The 18,652-nt window shown below is 34.5% G+C and overlaps 1 protein-coding gene across 8 annotated transcripts in view; it reads left to right on the top strand.

The window, feature by feature from the left end:
* ZNF280D (zinc finger protein 280D) overlaps positions 1–18,652 on the top strand; it is a 297,062-nt gene that overhangs the window by 210,501 nt on the left and 67,909 nt on the right. For all 8 annotated transcript variants that reach the window (XM_087859137.1, XM_087859136.1, XM_045789542.2 and 5 more), the window contains 4 exons: positions 2,909–3,079; positions 3,398–3,507; positions 15,127–15,350; positions 18,463–18,620. In XM_087859137.1, the coding sequence (XP_087715263.1) occupies positions 2,909–3,079; positions 3,398–3,507; positions 15,127–15,350; positions 18,463–18,620 (663 nt within the window). The remainder of the gene's footprint in view (positions 1–2,908; positions 3,080–3,397; positions 3,508–15,126; positions 15,351–18,462; positions 18,621–18,652) is intronic.

Below are 18,652 nucleotides of genomic sequence, written 5' to 3'. Positions count from 1 at the left end.
GTTTGTCTGATACAAGTTTTGCTACTCCAGCTTCCTTTTGATGTTTCCTTCCCTGGATTAGAGAAGTTTTCAGCTATTATTTCCTTAAATAAGTTTTCTGCCCCTTTTTCTCTGTCCTTCTTGTGAAATTCCTGTAATACGAATGTTATTACATTTGATAGAGTCACTGAGTTCCCTACGTCTATTCTCATTTTTCAGATTGGTGTTTTCATGCTCTCTGTCTCTGGGTTGCTTGCCTGCCAGGAGCATCGCAGTGCACTTTGGGCTCTATCCCAGGCAACCCTGCTGACTTTTAAAACTCCAAACTTTAGAGATGTGGTGTGGGTGGGGACCTGCATTGGTCTTCTGGTGGAGGGTCTTGCTGCACTGGGACTAATGCACGTTTGACTGAGAAAGGCGGTTGAGCCAGAGGAAAGGGTTGTGGGACTTTGAACAAGCAGGCTAGGCAGCCAGTGTCCAGCTGAGCTTCCCTTAGCAGGCGGCTCTGCACCTGTGCTGAGGGGTGCAGGAGGGGAATAGTGCCTACTGGCTCTTTTGTCCCGGGAGAGGTGTCTCTGCAAACACCGCCTCTCACAGATATACTCCAAGAAGAGTGAACAATCTCCCTGCTGTGTGCCTTAGGCATTCCTCAGATGGTGCCATCTTCCCCTGGGGTTATTTGCCTGCTTTCTCTCCAGGAGCAGGGCAGTGCTGTCAGGGGTCTATCCCAGCCAAGCCCACAGACCTTTAAAATTCCAGTCTTCAAGTCCTGCTGGTTGCAAAAACTCATGAAAATCAGTCCTTCTCGTTTTCCCAGCCAATAGCTTTGGGGAATTGTTCTCCTTGTGCCTCTCTCAGCCACCAGGGCTCGCTCCCCTCTGCAGCACCCCTGATCCGTTTCTCTCCCAAACCGTGTCTCCATACTTCCTGCCTTTGTAGATGTGGCCTCTTCTCTCCCTCTAGTTGTGGAATTTCTTCTGTCAGTCCTGAGGTCGATTTCTTGGGTAGTCAGAATGATTTGATAGTTATCTAGCTGTGTTTAAGGGACAAGAGGAGCCTAGGGTCCTCCTACTATGCCACCATGTTAGTGCTCTTCCCCCCAAATTAAATTAATTAAAAAAAATTCAAGTGTAGGGGCACTTGGGTGGCTCAGTTGGTTGTGTCCAACTCTTGATTTCAGCTCAGGTCATGATCTCAGCTGAGGTCATAATCTCAGGGTTGTAAGATCAAGCCCTGCATCGGGCTCCATTCTGAGTGTGAAGCCTGCTTAAGATTCTCTCTCTCCCTCTCCCTCTGCTCCTCTCCCCTCCCCTTCTCTACAAAAAAAAGAAGAAATTAAAAAATCCAAGTATAATTAAACAGTGTTATATTTGTTTCAGGTGTACAATATAATGATTCAACAATTCCATACATTACTTGATGCTTATCACAATAAGTTTATTTTTAATCCTCTTCACCTATTTCACCCATCCCCCTACCCACCTTCCCTCTGACAACCACCAGTTTGTTCTCTGTATTTAAGTGTTTGGTTTTTTTCTTTCTGTCCTTTTTTTTTGTTGTTCATTTGTTTTGTTTCTTCAGTTCCACATATGAATGAAATCATGGTCTTTGCTCTGACTTATTTCACTTTAGCATTATATCCTCTAGATCTATCCATGTTACTGCAGATGGCAAGATTTCATTCTTTTTTGTTCCATTTATTTATGTACAAAATCTTTATCCATTGATCTATAGGTGGACACTTAGGTCACTTCCATATCTTGGCTATTGTAAATAATGCTTCAATAAACATATCTTTTAGTGTTTTTGTATTCTATGAGTAAATACCCAGTAGTAGAATTACTAGATCATATGGTAATTCTATTTTTAATTATTTGAGGAACCTCTATATTGTTTTCCACAGTGGCTGCACTGGCTTGCATTCCTGCCAACAATGCATGAGGGTTCCTTTTTCCCTACATCCTCATCAACATTTGTTATTTCTTGTCTTTCTCATTTTAGCCATTCTGACAGGTGTGAGTGGTACCTCATTGTGCTTTTGATTTGCATTTCACTGATGACGAGTGATGTTGAGCATCTTTTCAGGTGTTTGTTGGCCATCTGTCTGTCTTTGGAGAAATGTCTGTTCTACCCATTTTTAATTGCATTAATTGCTTTTTTGGTGTTAAGTTGTATAAGTTACTTTTATATCTTGGATATTAACTCCCTCTTGGATGTATCATTTCGAAATATCTTTTCCCATTCTGTAGATTGCCTTTTTGTTTTGTTGATAGTTTCCTTTGCTATGCAAAAGTCTTTAATTTTGGTGTAGTCCCAATAGTTTAGTTTTGCTTTTGTTTACCTTGCCAAAGGAGACATATCTAGAAAAATGTTTCTATGGCTGATTTCAAAGAGATTACTGCCTGTGTTTTCCTCTAGAAACTTTATGGGTTCAGATCTCACATTTAGGTCTTTAATCCATTTTGAGTTTATTTGTGCGGATGGTATAAGGAAGTGGTCCAATTTCATTCTTTTGCATGCAGCTATCCAGTTTTCCCAACATCATTGTTGAAGTGACTTCTTCCTATTTTATACTCTTGCCTCCTTTGTTGTAGATTAATTGACCATATAATCGTGGGCTTATTTCTGGGCTCTCTGTTGTATTGCATTGATCTGTGTGTGTTTTTGTCCAGTACCATACGCTTTTGATAGCTTTGTAGTATATCTTGAAATCTGAGATTGTGATACTCCAGTTTTATTCTTTTTCAAGATTGATATTTGGCACACCCCCTGACTTCTGATCACATCAATTTTTATCATTATTTATTGTCATTTGAATGATAGGGTAATTCAGTTGTATTACATTTAATTTAGCTCCAAATTTTACTTTGTTATAGGTAATATGCTGAAGTGTTTAAAAATATATTTCCCACTATTTAATTCATTGTAGGTATGAATGAAAGTTCGTTTTTATCAAAACGTCCTTCTACTTCTGAAGTAAACAGCGTTAATCCAAAAAAGCCAAAGCCCAGTGATGGTATTTCTGGATTAAATTCTTCAGCTGTATTTCCTTCAGTTAAGTCTCTTTCAGTGACATCTCCTCAGGCTACGTCATCAAAAGGTAAACGTGAAATGTGGCCTATAAAAAAGAAATTATAGGGTCTCCTGGGTGTCTCAGTTGGTTAAGCATCTGGCTCTTAATTTTGGCTCAGGTCATGATCTCAGGGCTCTGAGACTGAGCCACATTGGACTCTGCTGGGCAAGGAGCCTGCTTGAGATTCTCTTTGTCCCTTTGCTCCTCCCCCCCTTAAAAAAAAGAAATTATAGTACTTATACATAAGTTTTAGAAGTTGTAGTAAATTTACAAACTGTTATTAGTGGTTATTTAAGGTTATGAAGTGGTGAATTTTGTATTCTATATGTTTTGAATTTATTTTAGGTACAAATACCTCATCAAATCAATCTAAAAATGGAACACCTTTTCCAAGAGCTTGTCCAAAGTGCAACATTCATTTTAATCTTTTGGATCCTTTGAAAAATCACATGAAGGTAAAACTTTTTCAAAATTTAATTTTAAAAAAGTTTGCAAATCCCTAAAAATACTGATTGATTTATAGTAAATAATGTTTTGTGGAGTTATTTAAGTAAAACATCTTCTCCTAGTGGTGTTTCCGTATAATTTAGGCAAAGATTTATATTCATAGTGATCATTTTCATATAGGATTTTATTTATTTATTTATTTATTTTAAAGATTTTATTCATATAGGATTTTAAAATTTCCTCTGAATCATCAAATTTTAAGATTAAATTTATATGCATTATAATATATGCTTTTTATATTCTAATTTTAAATGAAAATAAGGTATTAATCAGAATATTTTATTTAGTAGATTTGGTATACTTCAAACTTTTTTTTTTTAAAAGGCATTTTTTATATAGCTTCTTTAGTTATTTTTTTGCCCATGGTAATATGTGCATGTCACATTACACAATGAAAATCTGAATTTTACATTTAATTTTCAACACTCAGACTTAAGCCCCAAATCATGGAGCATTTCATATGAAATAATTATTTTAACTCCATTCAGAATATAATTTTTGTAATTGTTATAAATTAATTCAGGTTTTTTGTTAGAATAGGAAGCTCTTGAAATTAAATTTTAAGAAATTTTCAGGGGCACCTGGGTGGCTCAGTCAGTTAAGCATCTGACTCTTGATTTTGGTTTCAGGTCATGATCTCAGGGTCATGAGATCCAGCCTGGCGTAGAGCCAGGGCTGAGTTCCACGCTGGGGGAGGAGCCTGCTTAAGAGTCTCTCTCCCTCATTCTCTGCCCCCTCTCTCTAAAAAAAGAAAAAAGAAAGATATTTTCAAAGTACAAATGAAATATGAGGTGTAGGTAACATTTCACTTGAAGTATTTTAGTATGTATTTACAGTATCCTGCTGTGGTCTGAGGATAGCCTGTATTCTCTTTGCATGCCCAGTATAAATGGCAGGAAGGGGGAAAGAGGAAGAAAAAAGTCCATGTAGATTATATGAAGCACGAAAGGAAGGAGGGGTGCCTTTGTGGCTCAGAACAGCACGGAGTCAGGTTGGGACTCTGTCTCCCTCTTTCTCCACCTTGCTCCCCCAACACATACTCGCTTTCTCTCTCTCTCTCTTCTCTCTCTCTAAAATAAATAGATCTTTAAAATAATACAACATTTGACAGAAAAAGTAGAAAAAATAAGGGAACTTTTTTAGAATTTCAAATGCAATCTCTTTATTCATATATAAAGCTGTTTTGGGTCTATCACTACTTTTAGCTCCCAGAATATAGTCCCTGGGGGCGCCTGGGTGGCACAGCGGTTAAGCGTCTGCCTTCGGCTCAGGGTGTGATCCCAGCATTATGAGATCGAGCCCCACATCAGGCTCCTCCGCTATGAGCCTGCTTCTTCCTCTCCCACTCCCCCTGCTTGTGTTCCCTCTCTCGCTGGCTGTCTCTATCTCTGTCGAATAAATAAATAAAATCTTTAAAAAAAAAAAAAAGTATAGTCCCTGATAATTGCACTTTGTGCTTTCTTCTTATATGAGAATTAACCTGTACTAGTGCTTTCACTTTTTTTAATCTGTGTAATGTTTTGATAAGATACCTGATTTTTTTTGTTTTGAATTTGGAAAAAGGACTAAATTCTTTAATTAACTTTAATTATTTGAGTAGATAATACAGTGATATTATTCAAAATAAAAAAAGTTTACAAAGGCATACAAGTGAAAAATCGTAATTCTGTCTCTTATGTACCTGGTTCCCAGAATGACTCTCAAAGAAAATAATTTTTATTCGTTGATTTTTGTATTTTCCCCAATATTCTTTCTGCATATACAGGTAAACAGAAATGTTTTTCTTTCTTTTCTATTTTGTGTACAATTTTTAGTTTATTATATGTACTTCTGTACTAGGGAAACTGGCAGCCATTTTCCAAAATGTAGCTTTACTTCAAAAATGTATTATAGCATTGTTTGGGATTACTCATATTAGAAACAGCCAAAATTTCATACAATATTCATATAATAGAACACCACACAACCTTTTAAAAGAATGGAATCTCTATAATAGATTATGATATGAAAAGATCTCAAGACACATTTTGAACTAAGTTGAATATAATATGGATAACTTATGTGTGTTTATATCATAAAGAAATGTGATGGGATAGGACAAGGAAGTTTAAAAAACTGTAGACTCTTTGCATTCTAGTTTATGCATTTTATGTATCAGTTGAAGTTTCAGTATTAACAATCATTTCTAATTTGGAAAAGTGTGATTTTTAGATTCTTTATAAATGAATTTTTGCTGTTATTCTAGATAAGTAGATGACTATACCACAGAAATAATGTTTTCTTTCAATAAAGAATATCTAAAACATAAACCAAAATCCTACAATAAGAACAATTTATTTATCTGAGACTATGTGCCAGACTACTAAGCTATAAATACGTTATTTCATTTAATCCTTAAAGAATTCTTTGAGATCGACATATTTCTCAATATTTTGTAGCCAGTTTATTTAAAGACATAACTGGCGTTCACACTTTTAATGGTAAAAACCCAAATTCTAACAAGTGTTTCCTTTTTTAGTGTGTAGATTTTTGATGTTACATGGAAACTTGAAAATAGGTAAATAATTTCTTAAGTTTTGAAATTTGATATTTATCAACCAGATCTAGCATATTACTAACATTATTTAGGTATCTGTATTTTTATTTATTTTGTTGTCTGCTTGATCTTACACGGATTAAGCAACACTGTATCTCAATCTACATCTTTCATTACTATTTTCTTGGATGTGTTACAGTTCTGTTTTAAGATTGTTGCTGTTGTTTGTGGTATAGATGAATCTCTTATAATTGTATTCCAAAGGCATCCTTTAGCATTTTTATAAAATGTTCTTTTTGTCTTAATGTTTAATGACTTTTAGGCTCACAAGCCATGGTTTCTTATGGTTTCTATTTGCCTAGTATATTATTTGTGTATCCTTTTCTTTTTAACCTTTTTGAATCATGTTATGCCCCTTGGTTTCAGCAGAGTTGATTTTTCCTTTGGGATCCTATAGGAAAATCTCTTGTTTTGGCACTTGAGTTAAACTTATTTGTATTCATTGATATGATAGATTTACTTCTAGTTCTGTCACAATTATCTATTTATTTATATTTTTAAAGATTTTATTTATTTATTTGACACGGAGAGAGAGAGCACAAGCAGGGGGAGCGGCAGGCAGAGGGAGAGGGAGAAGCAGGCTCCCCGCAGAGCAGGGAGCCCGATGCCAGGCTCCATTCCAGGACCCTGGGATCATGACCTGAGCTGAAGGCAGACACTTAACCAACTGAGACTCTCAGGAGCCCCTATCACAATTTTTTATTATCTTTTTTTTTTTTTTCTAAGTCTTTCACTATGTGATTGCTTTGTATATATGTAGCTTAGGTTTTTAGGGAAGCTGTATTGTGTCTGTTTTTGTGCCAATACCATACTGTCTTGATGATTACAGCTTTGTAATAGAGCTTGAAGTCTGGAATTATGATGCCATCTGCTTTGATTTTCTTTTTCAGCATACCTCAGGCTATTCAGGGTCTTTTCTGGTTCCATACAAATTTTAGGATTATTTGGTCCAGCTCTGTGCAAAAGTTGATGGTATTTTGATAGGCATTGCATTGAATGTGTAGATTGCTCTAGGTAGCATAGACATTTTAACAATATTTGTTCTTCCAATCCATGAGCATGGAACATTTTTCCGTTTCTTTGTATCTTCCTCAATTTCTTTCATGAATATTTCATAGTTTTCTGAATACAGATTCTTTGCCTCTTTTGTTAGATTTATTCCTAGGTATCTTATGGTTTTTGGTTCAATAGTAAATGGGATCGACTCTTTAATTTCTTTCTTCTGTCTCATTGTTAGTGTATAGAAATGCAACTGATTTCTGTGCATTGATTTTATATCCTGCCGCTTTGCTAAATTCCTGTATCAGTTCTAGCAATTTTGGGGTGGGGTCTTTTGGGTTTTCCACATAGAGTATCATGTCATCTGTAAAGGGTGAGAGTTTGACTTCTTTGCTGATTCTGATGCCTTTTATTTCTTTTTGTTGTCTGATTGCTGAGGCTAGGACTTCTAGTACTATGTTGAACAACAGTGGTGATAGTGCCATGTTCCTGACCTTAGGGGGAAAGCTCTCAGTTTTTCCCCATTGAGAATGATCACTGCGGGCTTTTTGTATATGGCTTTTATATTGAGGTATGTTCCCTCTATCCCTACACTGTGAAGAGTTTTAATCGAGAAAGGATGCTGTACTTTGTCAAATGCTTTTTCTGCATCTATTGAGAGGATCATATGGTTTTTGTCCTTTCTTTTATTTATGTATTATATATCACATTGATTGATTTGTGGATGCTGAACCACCCTTGCAGCCCAGGAATTAATCCCACTTAGTTGTGGTGAATCCTTTTAATGTACTGTTGGATCCTATTGGCTCGTATTTTGGTGAGAATTTTTGCACCCATGTTCATCAGGGATATTGGTATGTAATTCTACTTTTTGGTGGGCTCTTTGCCTGGTTTTGGGATAAAGGTAATGCTGGCCTCATAAAAAGAGTTTGGAAGTTTTCCTTCCATTTGGATTTTTTGAAACAGTGTCAGAAGAATAGGTATTAGTTCTTCTTTAAATGTTTGGTAGAATTCCCCTGGGAAGCCATCTGGCTCTGTGCTCTTGTTTGTTGGGAGATTTTTGATTACTGCTTCCATTTCCTTGCTGGTGATGGGTCTGTTCATGTTTTCTGTTCTTCCTGTTTCAGTTTTGGTAGTTTATATCTCTCTAGGGCTACATCCATTTCTTCCAGATTGCCTAATTTGTTGTTATATAGTTGCTCATTTATGTTCTTATAATTGTTTGTATTTCTTCAGTGTTGGTTTTGATCTCTCCTCTTTCATTCATGATTTTATTAATTTGGGTCCTTTCTCTTTTCTTTTTAATAAGTCTGGCTAGGGATTTATCGATCTTATTAATTCTTTCAAAAAACCAGCTCCTAGTTTTGTTGATCTGTTCTGTGGTTCTTTGGTTTCTGGTTCATTGATTTCTGCTCTAATCTTTATTATTTCTCTTCTCCTGCTGGGTTTAGGCTTCGTTTGCTATTCTTTCTGTAGTTCCTTTAGGTGTGGGGTTAGGTTGTGTATTTGAGACCTTTCTTGTTTCTTTAGAAAGGCTTGTTATGTTAAGGCTTATTGCTATGTACGTTCCACCTTTGCTGCATCCCAAAGGTTTTGAATAGTTGTGTTTTCATTTTCACTTGTTTCCATGAATTTTTAAAATTCTTATTTAATTTCCTGGTTGACCCATTCATTCTTTAGTAGGATTCTCTTTAGCCTCCGTGTATTTGAGTTCTTTTCAAATTTCCTCTTGTGATTGAGTTCAAGTTTCAAAGCATTGTGGTTTATAAATATGCAGGGAATGATCCCAATCTTTTGGTACCAGTTGAGACCTGATTTATGACCCAATATGTGATCTGTTCTGGAGAATGTTCCATGTGAACTTGAGAAAAATGTGTATTCTGTTGCTTTAGGATGCAGTGTTCTGAATATATCTATGAAGTACATCTGGTAAAGTGTGTCATTCAAAGCCCTTATTTCCTTATTGATCTTCTGCTTCTCTGATCTGTCCATTGCAGTGAGTAGGGTGTTAACGTCCCCTACTGTTATTGTACTACTATCAACATGTTTCTTTAATTTTGTTATTATTTGGTTTATATAATTGGCTGCTCCCATGTTAGGAGCATAAATATTTACAATTGTTAGATCTTGTTGGAGAGACCCTTTAATTATGATAATATAGGAAAATTGGACAGCCACATGCAGAAGGATGAAACTGGACCATTTCCTTACACCATACACAAAAATAGACTTGATGAAAGACCCAAATGTGAGACAGGAATCTATCAAAATTTGAGAGGAGAACACAGACAGCAACCTCTTCGACCTCGGCCACAGCAACTTCTTGCTAGACACATCTCCAAAGGCAAGGGAAACAAAGGCAAAAATGAAATATTGGGACTTCATCAAGATAAAAAGCTTTTGCACAGCAAAGAAAACAGTTGATAAAAGTGAAAGACAACTGACAGAATGGGAGCGGATATTTGCAAATGACATATCAGATAAAGGGATAGTATTCAAAATCTAGAAATAACTTACCAAACTCAACACCCAAAGAACAAATAATCCAATCAAGAAATGGGCAGAAGACATGAACAGACATTTCTACAAAGAAGACATCCAAATGGCCAAAAGACACACGAAAAAGTGCTCCACATCACTCAGCATCAGGGAAATACAAATCAAAACCGCAATGAGATACCACCTCACACCAGTCAGAATATAAAAAATTAACAAGTCAGGAAACAACAGTTGTTGGCGAGGATATGGAGAAAGGGTAACCCTCCTACACTGTTGGGAATGCAAGCTGGTGTAGCCACTCTGGAAAACAGTATGGAGGTTCCTCAAAAAGTTGAAAATAGAGCTAGCAATTGCACTACCAGGGATTTACTCCAAAGATAAAAATGTAGTGATCTCAAGGGGCACCTGCACCCCAAAGTTTATAGCAGCAGTGTCCACAATAGCCAAACTATGGAAAGAGCCTGGATATCCATTGACAGATGAATGAATAAAGAAGATGTGGTGTGTGTGTGTGTGTGTGTGTGTGTGTGTGTGTGTGTGTGTAAAATCAAATACTATCCAGCCATCAAAAAAATTAAATCTTGCCACTTGCAAGGATGTGGATGGAACTAGAGGGTATTATGCTAAACGAAATAAGTCAATCAGAGAAAGACAATTATTATATGATCTCAATTATATATGGAATTTAAGAAACAGAGCAGAGACTCATAGGGGAAAAGAGGAAAAAGTAAGGACTAAATCAGAGAGGGAGACAAATCATAAGAGACTCAACCCTCAGGCTGAGGGTTACTGGAGGGGAGGCAGGTAGGGGACTGGGTAACTGGGTGATGGACATTAAGGAGGGCATGTGATGTAATGAGCACTGGGTATTATATAGACTGATGATTCACTGACCTTTTCCTCAAACCAATAACACATTGTATGTTAATTAATTGAATTTAAATTAAAAAAATAAAATTAAGAAAAATAAAGTAAGTTGGATCCTACTTTGAGGATCTTGTTTGTGGTGCTTCTGTTTTGCAATATTTAATATTGCTGTTGAGAAATCTGGGATAAGCCTGAATTATTTTGCTCTTTATAAGTGATTTAATCTTTTTGCCTGGCTGTCCATAGGATTCTTTATTTTGGAAGACTGATAGTTTTATAATGACTGACTTGGTGTTGGGGTTTGGGTCAGTCTTCTGTGATATATAACATGCTCTTTCTGCTTGTTTGTTTGTGTCTTCCTTTATTTTAGTGTAGCTTTCTTGATTCATATTTTGAAATATTTATTTCGTATAATTGTTTTGTCTTTTTGGGGGGAGGGGAGAATGTTGTCCAATATGCATTCATTTGATGTCCTTTGTCTGGCATATCTGACATTTTCTTTCTAATCCTTTTAACACTTAAATTTTTTAAGTTTCCTTTTCTCATTATCAGCCTTTATGTCCTTCATTTTATTTTCCAATGCCTGTTCACCACTGTTTTCCTTTCTGTCTTTATCTCTCTGATTTCTCTACTTTTCCCTCGATTTTGCCACTCCTTTTTTATGTCTTGCCACCTCTTATTGCTTTGTGCTTTTACAACTAGAGACAATTACTTATTAAGTTTTTTAAATTTGTAGCAGAAACTTTGGTCACTGTTTTCATCTGCAATTGCTCCATGGTGTTTTTGTCAGAATTTTACATTTTCCTCCTTTTATCTTGTTTTTGTTTAGATGTAAGTTTCAATCAAAGTGAAGAACAAGTTGGATTTTCTTGGGCTAACTCTTTTGTACAAGGCTCCTTTTGGGAAGTGTAGGTTGCCAGGATAATCTCACATCCTGCTAACTGGTTTATACACCTCTTTCTGGGCAGAAGGCTTTCTGCAAATCTGACTTGTGTGTCTGATTTTATATGTAGCATTGCCTAATTTGCTTCTCTGTACCATATGAAGTCTGGGGGACTTCTATCCTTCTTGCCCCAGCTTCTGCACCTGTTTTTGTAAACAAAGTATGTTGCTTTACACTTCAGGATGTGTCTTTCACCTTTAGAATGCAAATTTTTGCTGACACTTTCTAAGATATCTTACTATTGGGTCCTTTTGACTTCTCTGAACTGCTTCCAACTATATGTCTTCTGTCTGAGCTTGGCTGCTTTGGGTAGTGCTGTCATATGTTGTAGAGTCTGTGGATTTTATCTGGCTCTTAGTTTCAATGAAAAAAAATTTTTTGAATTTGGTTGTTGTGGCTTTGGATGAATCCCAGCAGAAGGGGAAAATGTTGACTTATGTTGGATGATCATATGGGAACTTCTATTTTACTATTTAAAAATAGCATCCCACTGTCTTTGTTCTGAAAATTTAACCTAAATTTTTAGGCACTAACAAAGCAATAGAACATGGTCTCTCTACTGTGAGGAGTGAAGATGAGAATGGTATTTAGGTGGTATCTGCTGTTTGTCAAATTACAGTATATGGCATTAAAGTATTTAGTATCTTATCCCCAAGAAAATAAGGGATAATCCAGGGCTACAGTGAAGGGCTAGAACCAAAAGGGTTTTAGGACTGAATAAAAGATGACCAGTTGGTCTTGGACCTTAGCTCAATGTGCCATCCATAGCTTTTTCTATTCTCCTATAAAACCTTCAGTCTAAGACTAGTTCTCCTTTCTTAAGTTGCTTTCCTGCCTTTTGGGTATTTTCTTTGGGGTTCTTTGCTTTTTTCTCAATAACCAAATTTCCTGAACTAGATTGTCCATTCTTGGTTTTCAGTGGTTTATCACTCACCTGTCTTAATAGGGATCCAAAATATTGTTTAAAAGATACTGTGAATAAAAGTAATGTAGCATTGTGTGTCAACTATACTAAAAAAAAAAAAGATATGTTGAGATTTGTATATTTATTTTTAAAACCTGTTCCTAGCTTTTTTATGTAAAAAAAAGAAAATGAAAAAACAGTTAGCAATCGATCATCCATTATGTATAATTTATGAGCATTTAAGGTAACTTTAACTTTTATAGATGTACCAAATTAGATGTTTCTGAAAAATGCAACCTTGCAGTACACTCTAATATAGACTACTTAGGTGGTTTTGTAGATTTCAGAAAAAAGTCAAGTCTTAAATATGACTCAATAAGTTCTACAGTCTGAAAACCAGATTTAATGTTTCAATATATATGATTGTCCACATTTCTAATTAGGGACACTATTCTATATCATATCACTTTTGTGCATTATAATGTTTCCCACTGTTGTTTGAGATCGCTTCTATGATAAAATTGCAGATATGGTCAGGGATTTTGTCTATTAAAATGATACTACTGGTTTACATCATTTGTAGTAAGACAATGTATTTTGAGTTATTTTTCTGATAGTGCTGATGGATTTACTCTAAACCATCCTTTTCTCCACTTAAATTCAAAACCAGCATGTTTTGGAAGGAACTTAGCCTTATAATAGTCCTTAGAAATAGTCTGACTTTCCTAAGGTTGAACTCTGAAGTACTACATGTGTCCCAAGAAGTATCTAGAAACTTCTCATTTCTCTTTTTTTGTTGTGGTTTCATTTCAACTGTATTTATTCTGAGTGGTTGACCTCAGAAGATCATGAATATTAGGGAACTAATGTATTTATCCTTATTTAGCTTATGAATGCAACCTTAACTTCTAAACACTAATTGTGTCACTATTTGTGGGCTCGTTGTATTCAGTATTTTTTCCCGTTTCTTTTAGATCTATTTTAGATTTTTTTCTTGGTGTTTTTTCCCTAAAGGTTTCAGAAGGTTTTATCCTTATTTAGCTTATGAATGCAACCTTAACTTCTAAACACTAATTGTGTCACTATTTGTGGGCTCGTTGTATTCAGTATTTTTTCCCGTTTCTTTTAGATCTATTTTAGATTTTTTTCTTGGTGTTTTTTCCCTAAAGGTTTCAGAATTGACAAGTGAACAAAATAAATGCAATTGAAATGTTATAGGTCTGTATTGGATCAAAGACCCAGCTTCTCGTGTGATACAGAACATTTTACCAATGATCTAACATTTCATTGTGACAGGAGAGGAAATGGATGTTATCTTAGAAATTGGGGGAGACAAACCCTATGAGCCTCTTGACTTCAGGAAACAAACTGAGGGTTGGGGAAAGGGAGGTGGGTGGTAACTGCGTGATGGAAATTAAAGAGGGTACATGATATGATGAGCGCTGGGTGTTATATTCAACTAATGAATCATTGGACATTGTATCAAAAACTAATGATGTGGGGCGCCTGGGTGGCGCAGTCGTTAAGCGTCTGCCTTCGGTTCAGGGCGTGATCCCAGCGTTCTGGGATCGAGCCCCACATCAGGCTCTTCCGCTGGGAGTCTGCTTCTTCCTCTCCCACTCCCCCTGCTTGTGTTCCCTCTCTCGCTGGCTGTCTCTGTCAAATAAAAAAACAAAAACAAAAACAAAACAAAACAAAACAAAACAAAAAAAACCTAATGATGTACTATACCTTGGCTAATTGGATTTAAAAAAAAGGAATAGAATTCTGTTAGAGTTTCAAACTTTTTGATGTTGTTATTAATTTACTAAATAATACATTTAGGAAGAGTTTAAATCAGCTGGTGTATGTTATAAAAGAATTACCCGGGTAGCTTGTTGAAAAAGAGATTTCTGGGCCCTGTATCTAGATACATTGTGGTTTTTGGGTCTGAAATGGGCCCAGGAATTAGAATTTTGACAAGTAATTCTGGTTTTTCTAATGCAGGTCTTCTTTGGACTGGCCTTTGAGAAAAACTGCCTTAGAGAAATTCCACAACTGCAAATGATGTACAATAAATGAATTAATTATATCTTGTTGAGAAAAAAAGCTCACATATGAAAGTATTCCACATTAGAACCCTTTATGTGACATCTTGATTTTATTCATGAGGAACAAAATTTCCCCTTCAAATATTTAAGTATTCTAGATTTCAAGGTGTAACTTGAATTTTTCAAGATGTTACTAATTTTTAAAGCATTGTTCAAGATCTTTTTTTTTTTTTCTCACACATTTTCTACCACCTTGCGTCTGGGCAATGCAAGTTAGTTGTGCTCAATTTTTAGTTCTAACTAGGTATTATGAAATTTCATATATCACTTAATAATTGAACATACACATTATGGCATGTAAAACTACATTTCCTTTCTATACTCTATCTTAACATGGATATGAAATGAATAAGTTTTAGTTTAGTTAAACATTTATTATTCAGTATTTATATCTGAAAAGATAAATTTCAAGGAAAAAAACTATTAGGTCAATAGCCAAGTCCTAGTTTTAGGGTTATTCTTTTAAAAAATTTTGTTGTTGCTTATTAAGATAATAGGTGTTTATTGTTATTTAGAGTGTATGTACCACATATTTGTAGATTAATATTTTTCCAGACATATTACCAAACACAGTTTTACATGGTCTGACTTTAGTTGTAAACATAGAATTGTTTTTTGATATCTAATTTTTTTAAGGGATAAATAAGACTTCTATTTTTTCTCTTTCAGTACTGTTGTCCAGACATGATAAATAACTTTTCAGGACTGGCTAAAACAGAATTTTCAAGTACAGCAAATAAAAATAAGACTGTTGATTCAGAGAAAGGAAAATTGATCATGTTAGTTAATGACTTTTATTACGGAAAACATGAAGGAGATGTCCAGGAAGAACAGAAGACTCATACAACTTTTAAATGCTTCAGTTGCTTGAAAATTCTTAAAAATAATATTAGGTATGTAAATACTTATTTTCATTTCTGTCTGAAAACTGGAATGCTCCAGATATAAATGTTTATCTTTATCTTGTATTTTTCTGTGCCATTCTAGATAAGAAATTTTAATACTTTCTACTAAGGACAGAGGCAGGTTGTCCTGTTAAAAAGCTTTTGTTCTTTCTTGTAATTTAGAGTTGACTCCTGGATCCACTTAGTTGTATTTCTTTAAGATAACTTAAGAAAGGACAAACTTTATTTCAAATAAGAGGAAATTGACTTTTTCCCCTATATTATCACTATTTTAGGAATTCTCATGAGATCATTTTCATTTTTACCTGCATTTGAATTTTATTTTTCTTCACAAGAAGAACCACTTTAGTATGTCCAGTTTGACCTCCTCTATACTAATCTTATTTAATGCTCACGTCTTTTAATTCAGATTTATAATTTTTAGAACATTTACCTTGCAGAAAAAGTGATCTTCTTTAGAGAGGTACCAGTTCTAGGAAGCATGTCTACTTTGATTTTAAAATTTAACCCCTTTAAAAATTAGAACTTTAATTTCCAGTGGAATTTTGAATTTTATACATGTATGCTTTAAATTTTAGGAACTTTACTTTGTGATCTTTGAGTTACATGGCATATTAGTAGCTGTCATCCTATAAATGAGTACTTAACAAGAACAAAATAATAAGACATACTGATTGATATTTTTCAGTGGTTATATAGCTTGAGATTTATATTAGGTAAAGTTGTTTTTACACCATTTTATTATAAATGTTCAGACATTCAGCAGAGTTTTTAAAATTGTACAGCAGATACTTGTATGCTTATCACCTTGATTCTACCATTAACATTTTACTGAACTTGTTTCATCATGTATCTGTTCATTCTTCCTTCAAACTATTTTTTTCTTATGCATTTCCAAGTAAGTTGCAGACATCAGTGTACTTCCCTTAGATGAGCACGTGTATGTGTGTGTTTGTACAAATGTATGCCTTTTTATGTTTACCTTTGATAACTTTGTAAATAGCATTCTTAGGTACCTATAGGTTACTTCTGGACCCAATATTTATTTCATTTTACTGTGAGTTCTTAAGTCCAAAAAGAAGCATATAGAAAAACCCAGAAATACATTGTGATATACTCCTATAACAGTTATTAAAGCTTTGTTCATGGTGGTGGTTTATAGTTTCCAAATTGTTTCACATACGTTATTTCATATGAGTCCTCACATTTCTTTATCTCCTTTAATTAAACTTTAACAGCCATCAGTAGTTCATGGTTTAACAGAAAGGATGTTGTACTTTGTGATAGAACACTGAAATAATATTACAGTAGAACTCGATCACCTATTTCCATATTCTTACCATTTTAATAGTAAAGTACACCAGAAAAATCATGTTAGTAAATACGGTGAAAGCGTAGAAATATGTTTCACTGATTTAGTTCCTTGTTATACTTAAATATGTATACATTAGAAGTTATTACAGCAATAGGTTTTGGTTTTCCTTTGAGATTAGCCCACTTAATATTAAACATATGAAAATTAAATTCCTTTTTTTGTTATTATTTCAGAAGAGTAGTTACATATTTCTAGGGTACCTGAATATTTCAAAATTTAAAGCAAAGAGCATTTATAACATCCTGGAATTGAGCATTTTTTGAAATACTGATTGTTTAGGAAATGTAACTTTAATAGTAAATACTTTGTAACCAAAGAAGTTATATATGTTAAATAATATTTTATGCTAACAGTAAAAACTGGGAAGACAAACTGATGTTTGTAGAGAATGGTAGGAAACTGATAGCTATAGATTTTTACTCTCTGCCTTGTCAACATATTGTGGTATATTTTTTTTCTCCTACACTGAGTGTCACCAGAAACAGTTAGATTTATTTTATTCTGTGAACATCCTTGTAAGAAGTTTGCTTTTACGTTTCCCTCATTTCCATCTGTTGGTTTAAGTAGCTTGCGTTCCCAATGGGGGCTCATATAATAATTGTGAGAAAGCTTGCTAGTTAAGAGATTATTTTATACAGATACACTTTAATTGCTTAAAGTTGTGAGCTGAAAGTTTAATGGCTCATGACCTTTTCTCTCTATATAAATATTTAGCCAAGACTAGGATTTTCTATAGGTGTTTGTAGAGCTGGTGTTAAAACCAAGGGAGGACAAAAAGATATTTCAAAATGTGCCATAACCTGTTCAAGAGAAGTACTATTGTGGACTTGTGAAAGAGAGATAAATGTTATAGCCTTCATGGTGACTGCTATCCGTATTAATGACATTATCTCTTACTTTCAAGATTCTTTTCTTTACGGGCTCAAAGTGAATAATTGTTAATAGTTGACCCAGGCTAAAAATTGTTATAACTTTACTTTCAAATTCAGCAAAAAGCTTCAGTAAGCTCTTTTAAATAGGTATTCCCATTTATATTGCACCCTTTGCTGTTGAAGGTCATAGTTCCTGCTCATAAGAAGCCTTTTAGGGAAGCTGAAACAGCAGAATGTAAAACTGAAAAATGGACGTTGCCTACAAAGGGCACAGTCTGCAAGTTAAAATGAACAGTCTGTGCTAACAGTGAACCAGTATCATTAAATAAAACAAAAGGTTCTTGTAATTGTAGGCATTAAAATTGCTATTACATGCATTTAGAAACCAAGACACAAGTAAAAATACCAGTAATTTGTCTTTTAAACAGCTGGAATCTATTGTATATCTTCATGGCCTTAAAACATTTCTCTCATGACTGTAGCTGCTTTTGGTGGTTGGGTTTCCTTCCTTTGAAGTATTTTATTTAAAAATGTAAATAGTATTCATATATGGGGAAAAAACCCTGCTTTTTTATCTTTAAAAAACATTTTAATAATCTGAAATGATTAAGAATTTGAGCAAATTAGTGATATTTCCGATTAATTACATTGATGAATTCTTTTAAAGCAAAGATGTTTATTTAGCCACTTAATGAAAGTGATTATTTAAAATACAGAGTTTTCTAGAGGCCTTTAAAGCTTTTGAAATTTTATTTTGAATAGTATATATTTTTAAGATTTAAATTCAGATACTTATATGTTAGATTTTTGTTTTTAAATCTGAATTTTTGCACCTGTTGACAATCATTTATAGGTTTATGAACCACATGAAACACCATTTGGAACTTGAGAAGCAAAGCAGTGAGAGCTGGGAAAACCACACCACCTGCCAGCACTGCTATCGTCAGTTTCCCACACCATTTCAACTGCAGTGTCACATTGAAAGCACACATACACCCCATGAATTTTCTAGTAAGTTACAGTTCTACTTAAGTATTGGATAT

Source organism: Ursus americanus, chromosome 36 (genome assembly GCF_024610735.1).
Source record: "Ursus americanus isolate L20-20 chromosome 36, mUrsAme1.1.p, whole genome shotgun sequence".
NCBI lineage: Eukaryota > Metazoa > Chordata > Mammalia > Carnivora > Ursidae > Ursus > Ursus americanus.
Note: the sequence above shows the minus strand (reverse complement) of the source record. Positions and strands in the feature narration are given on the sequence as shown.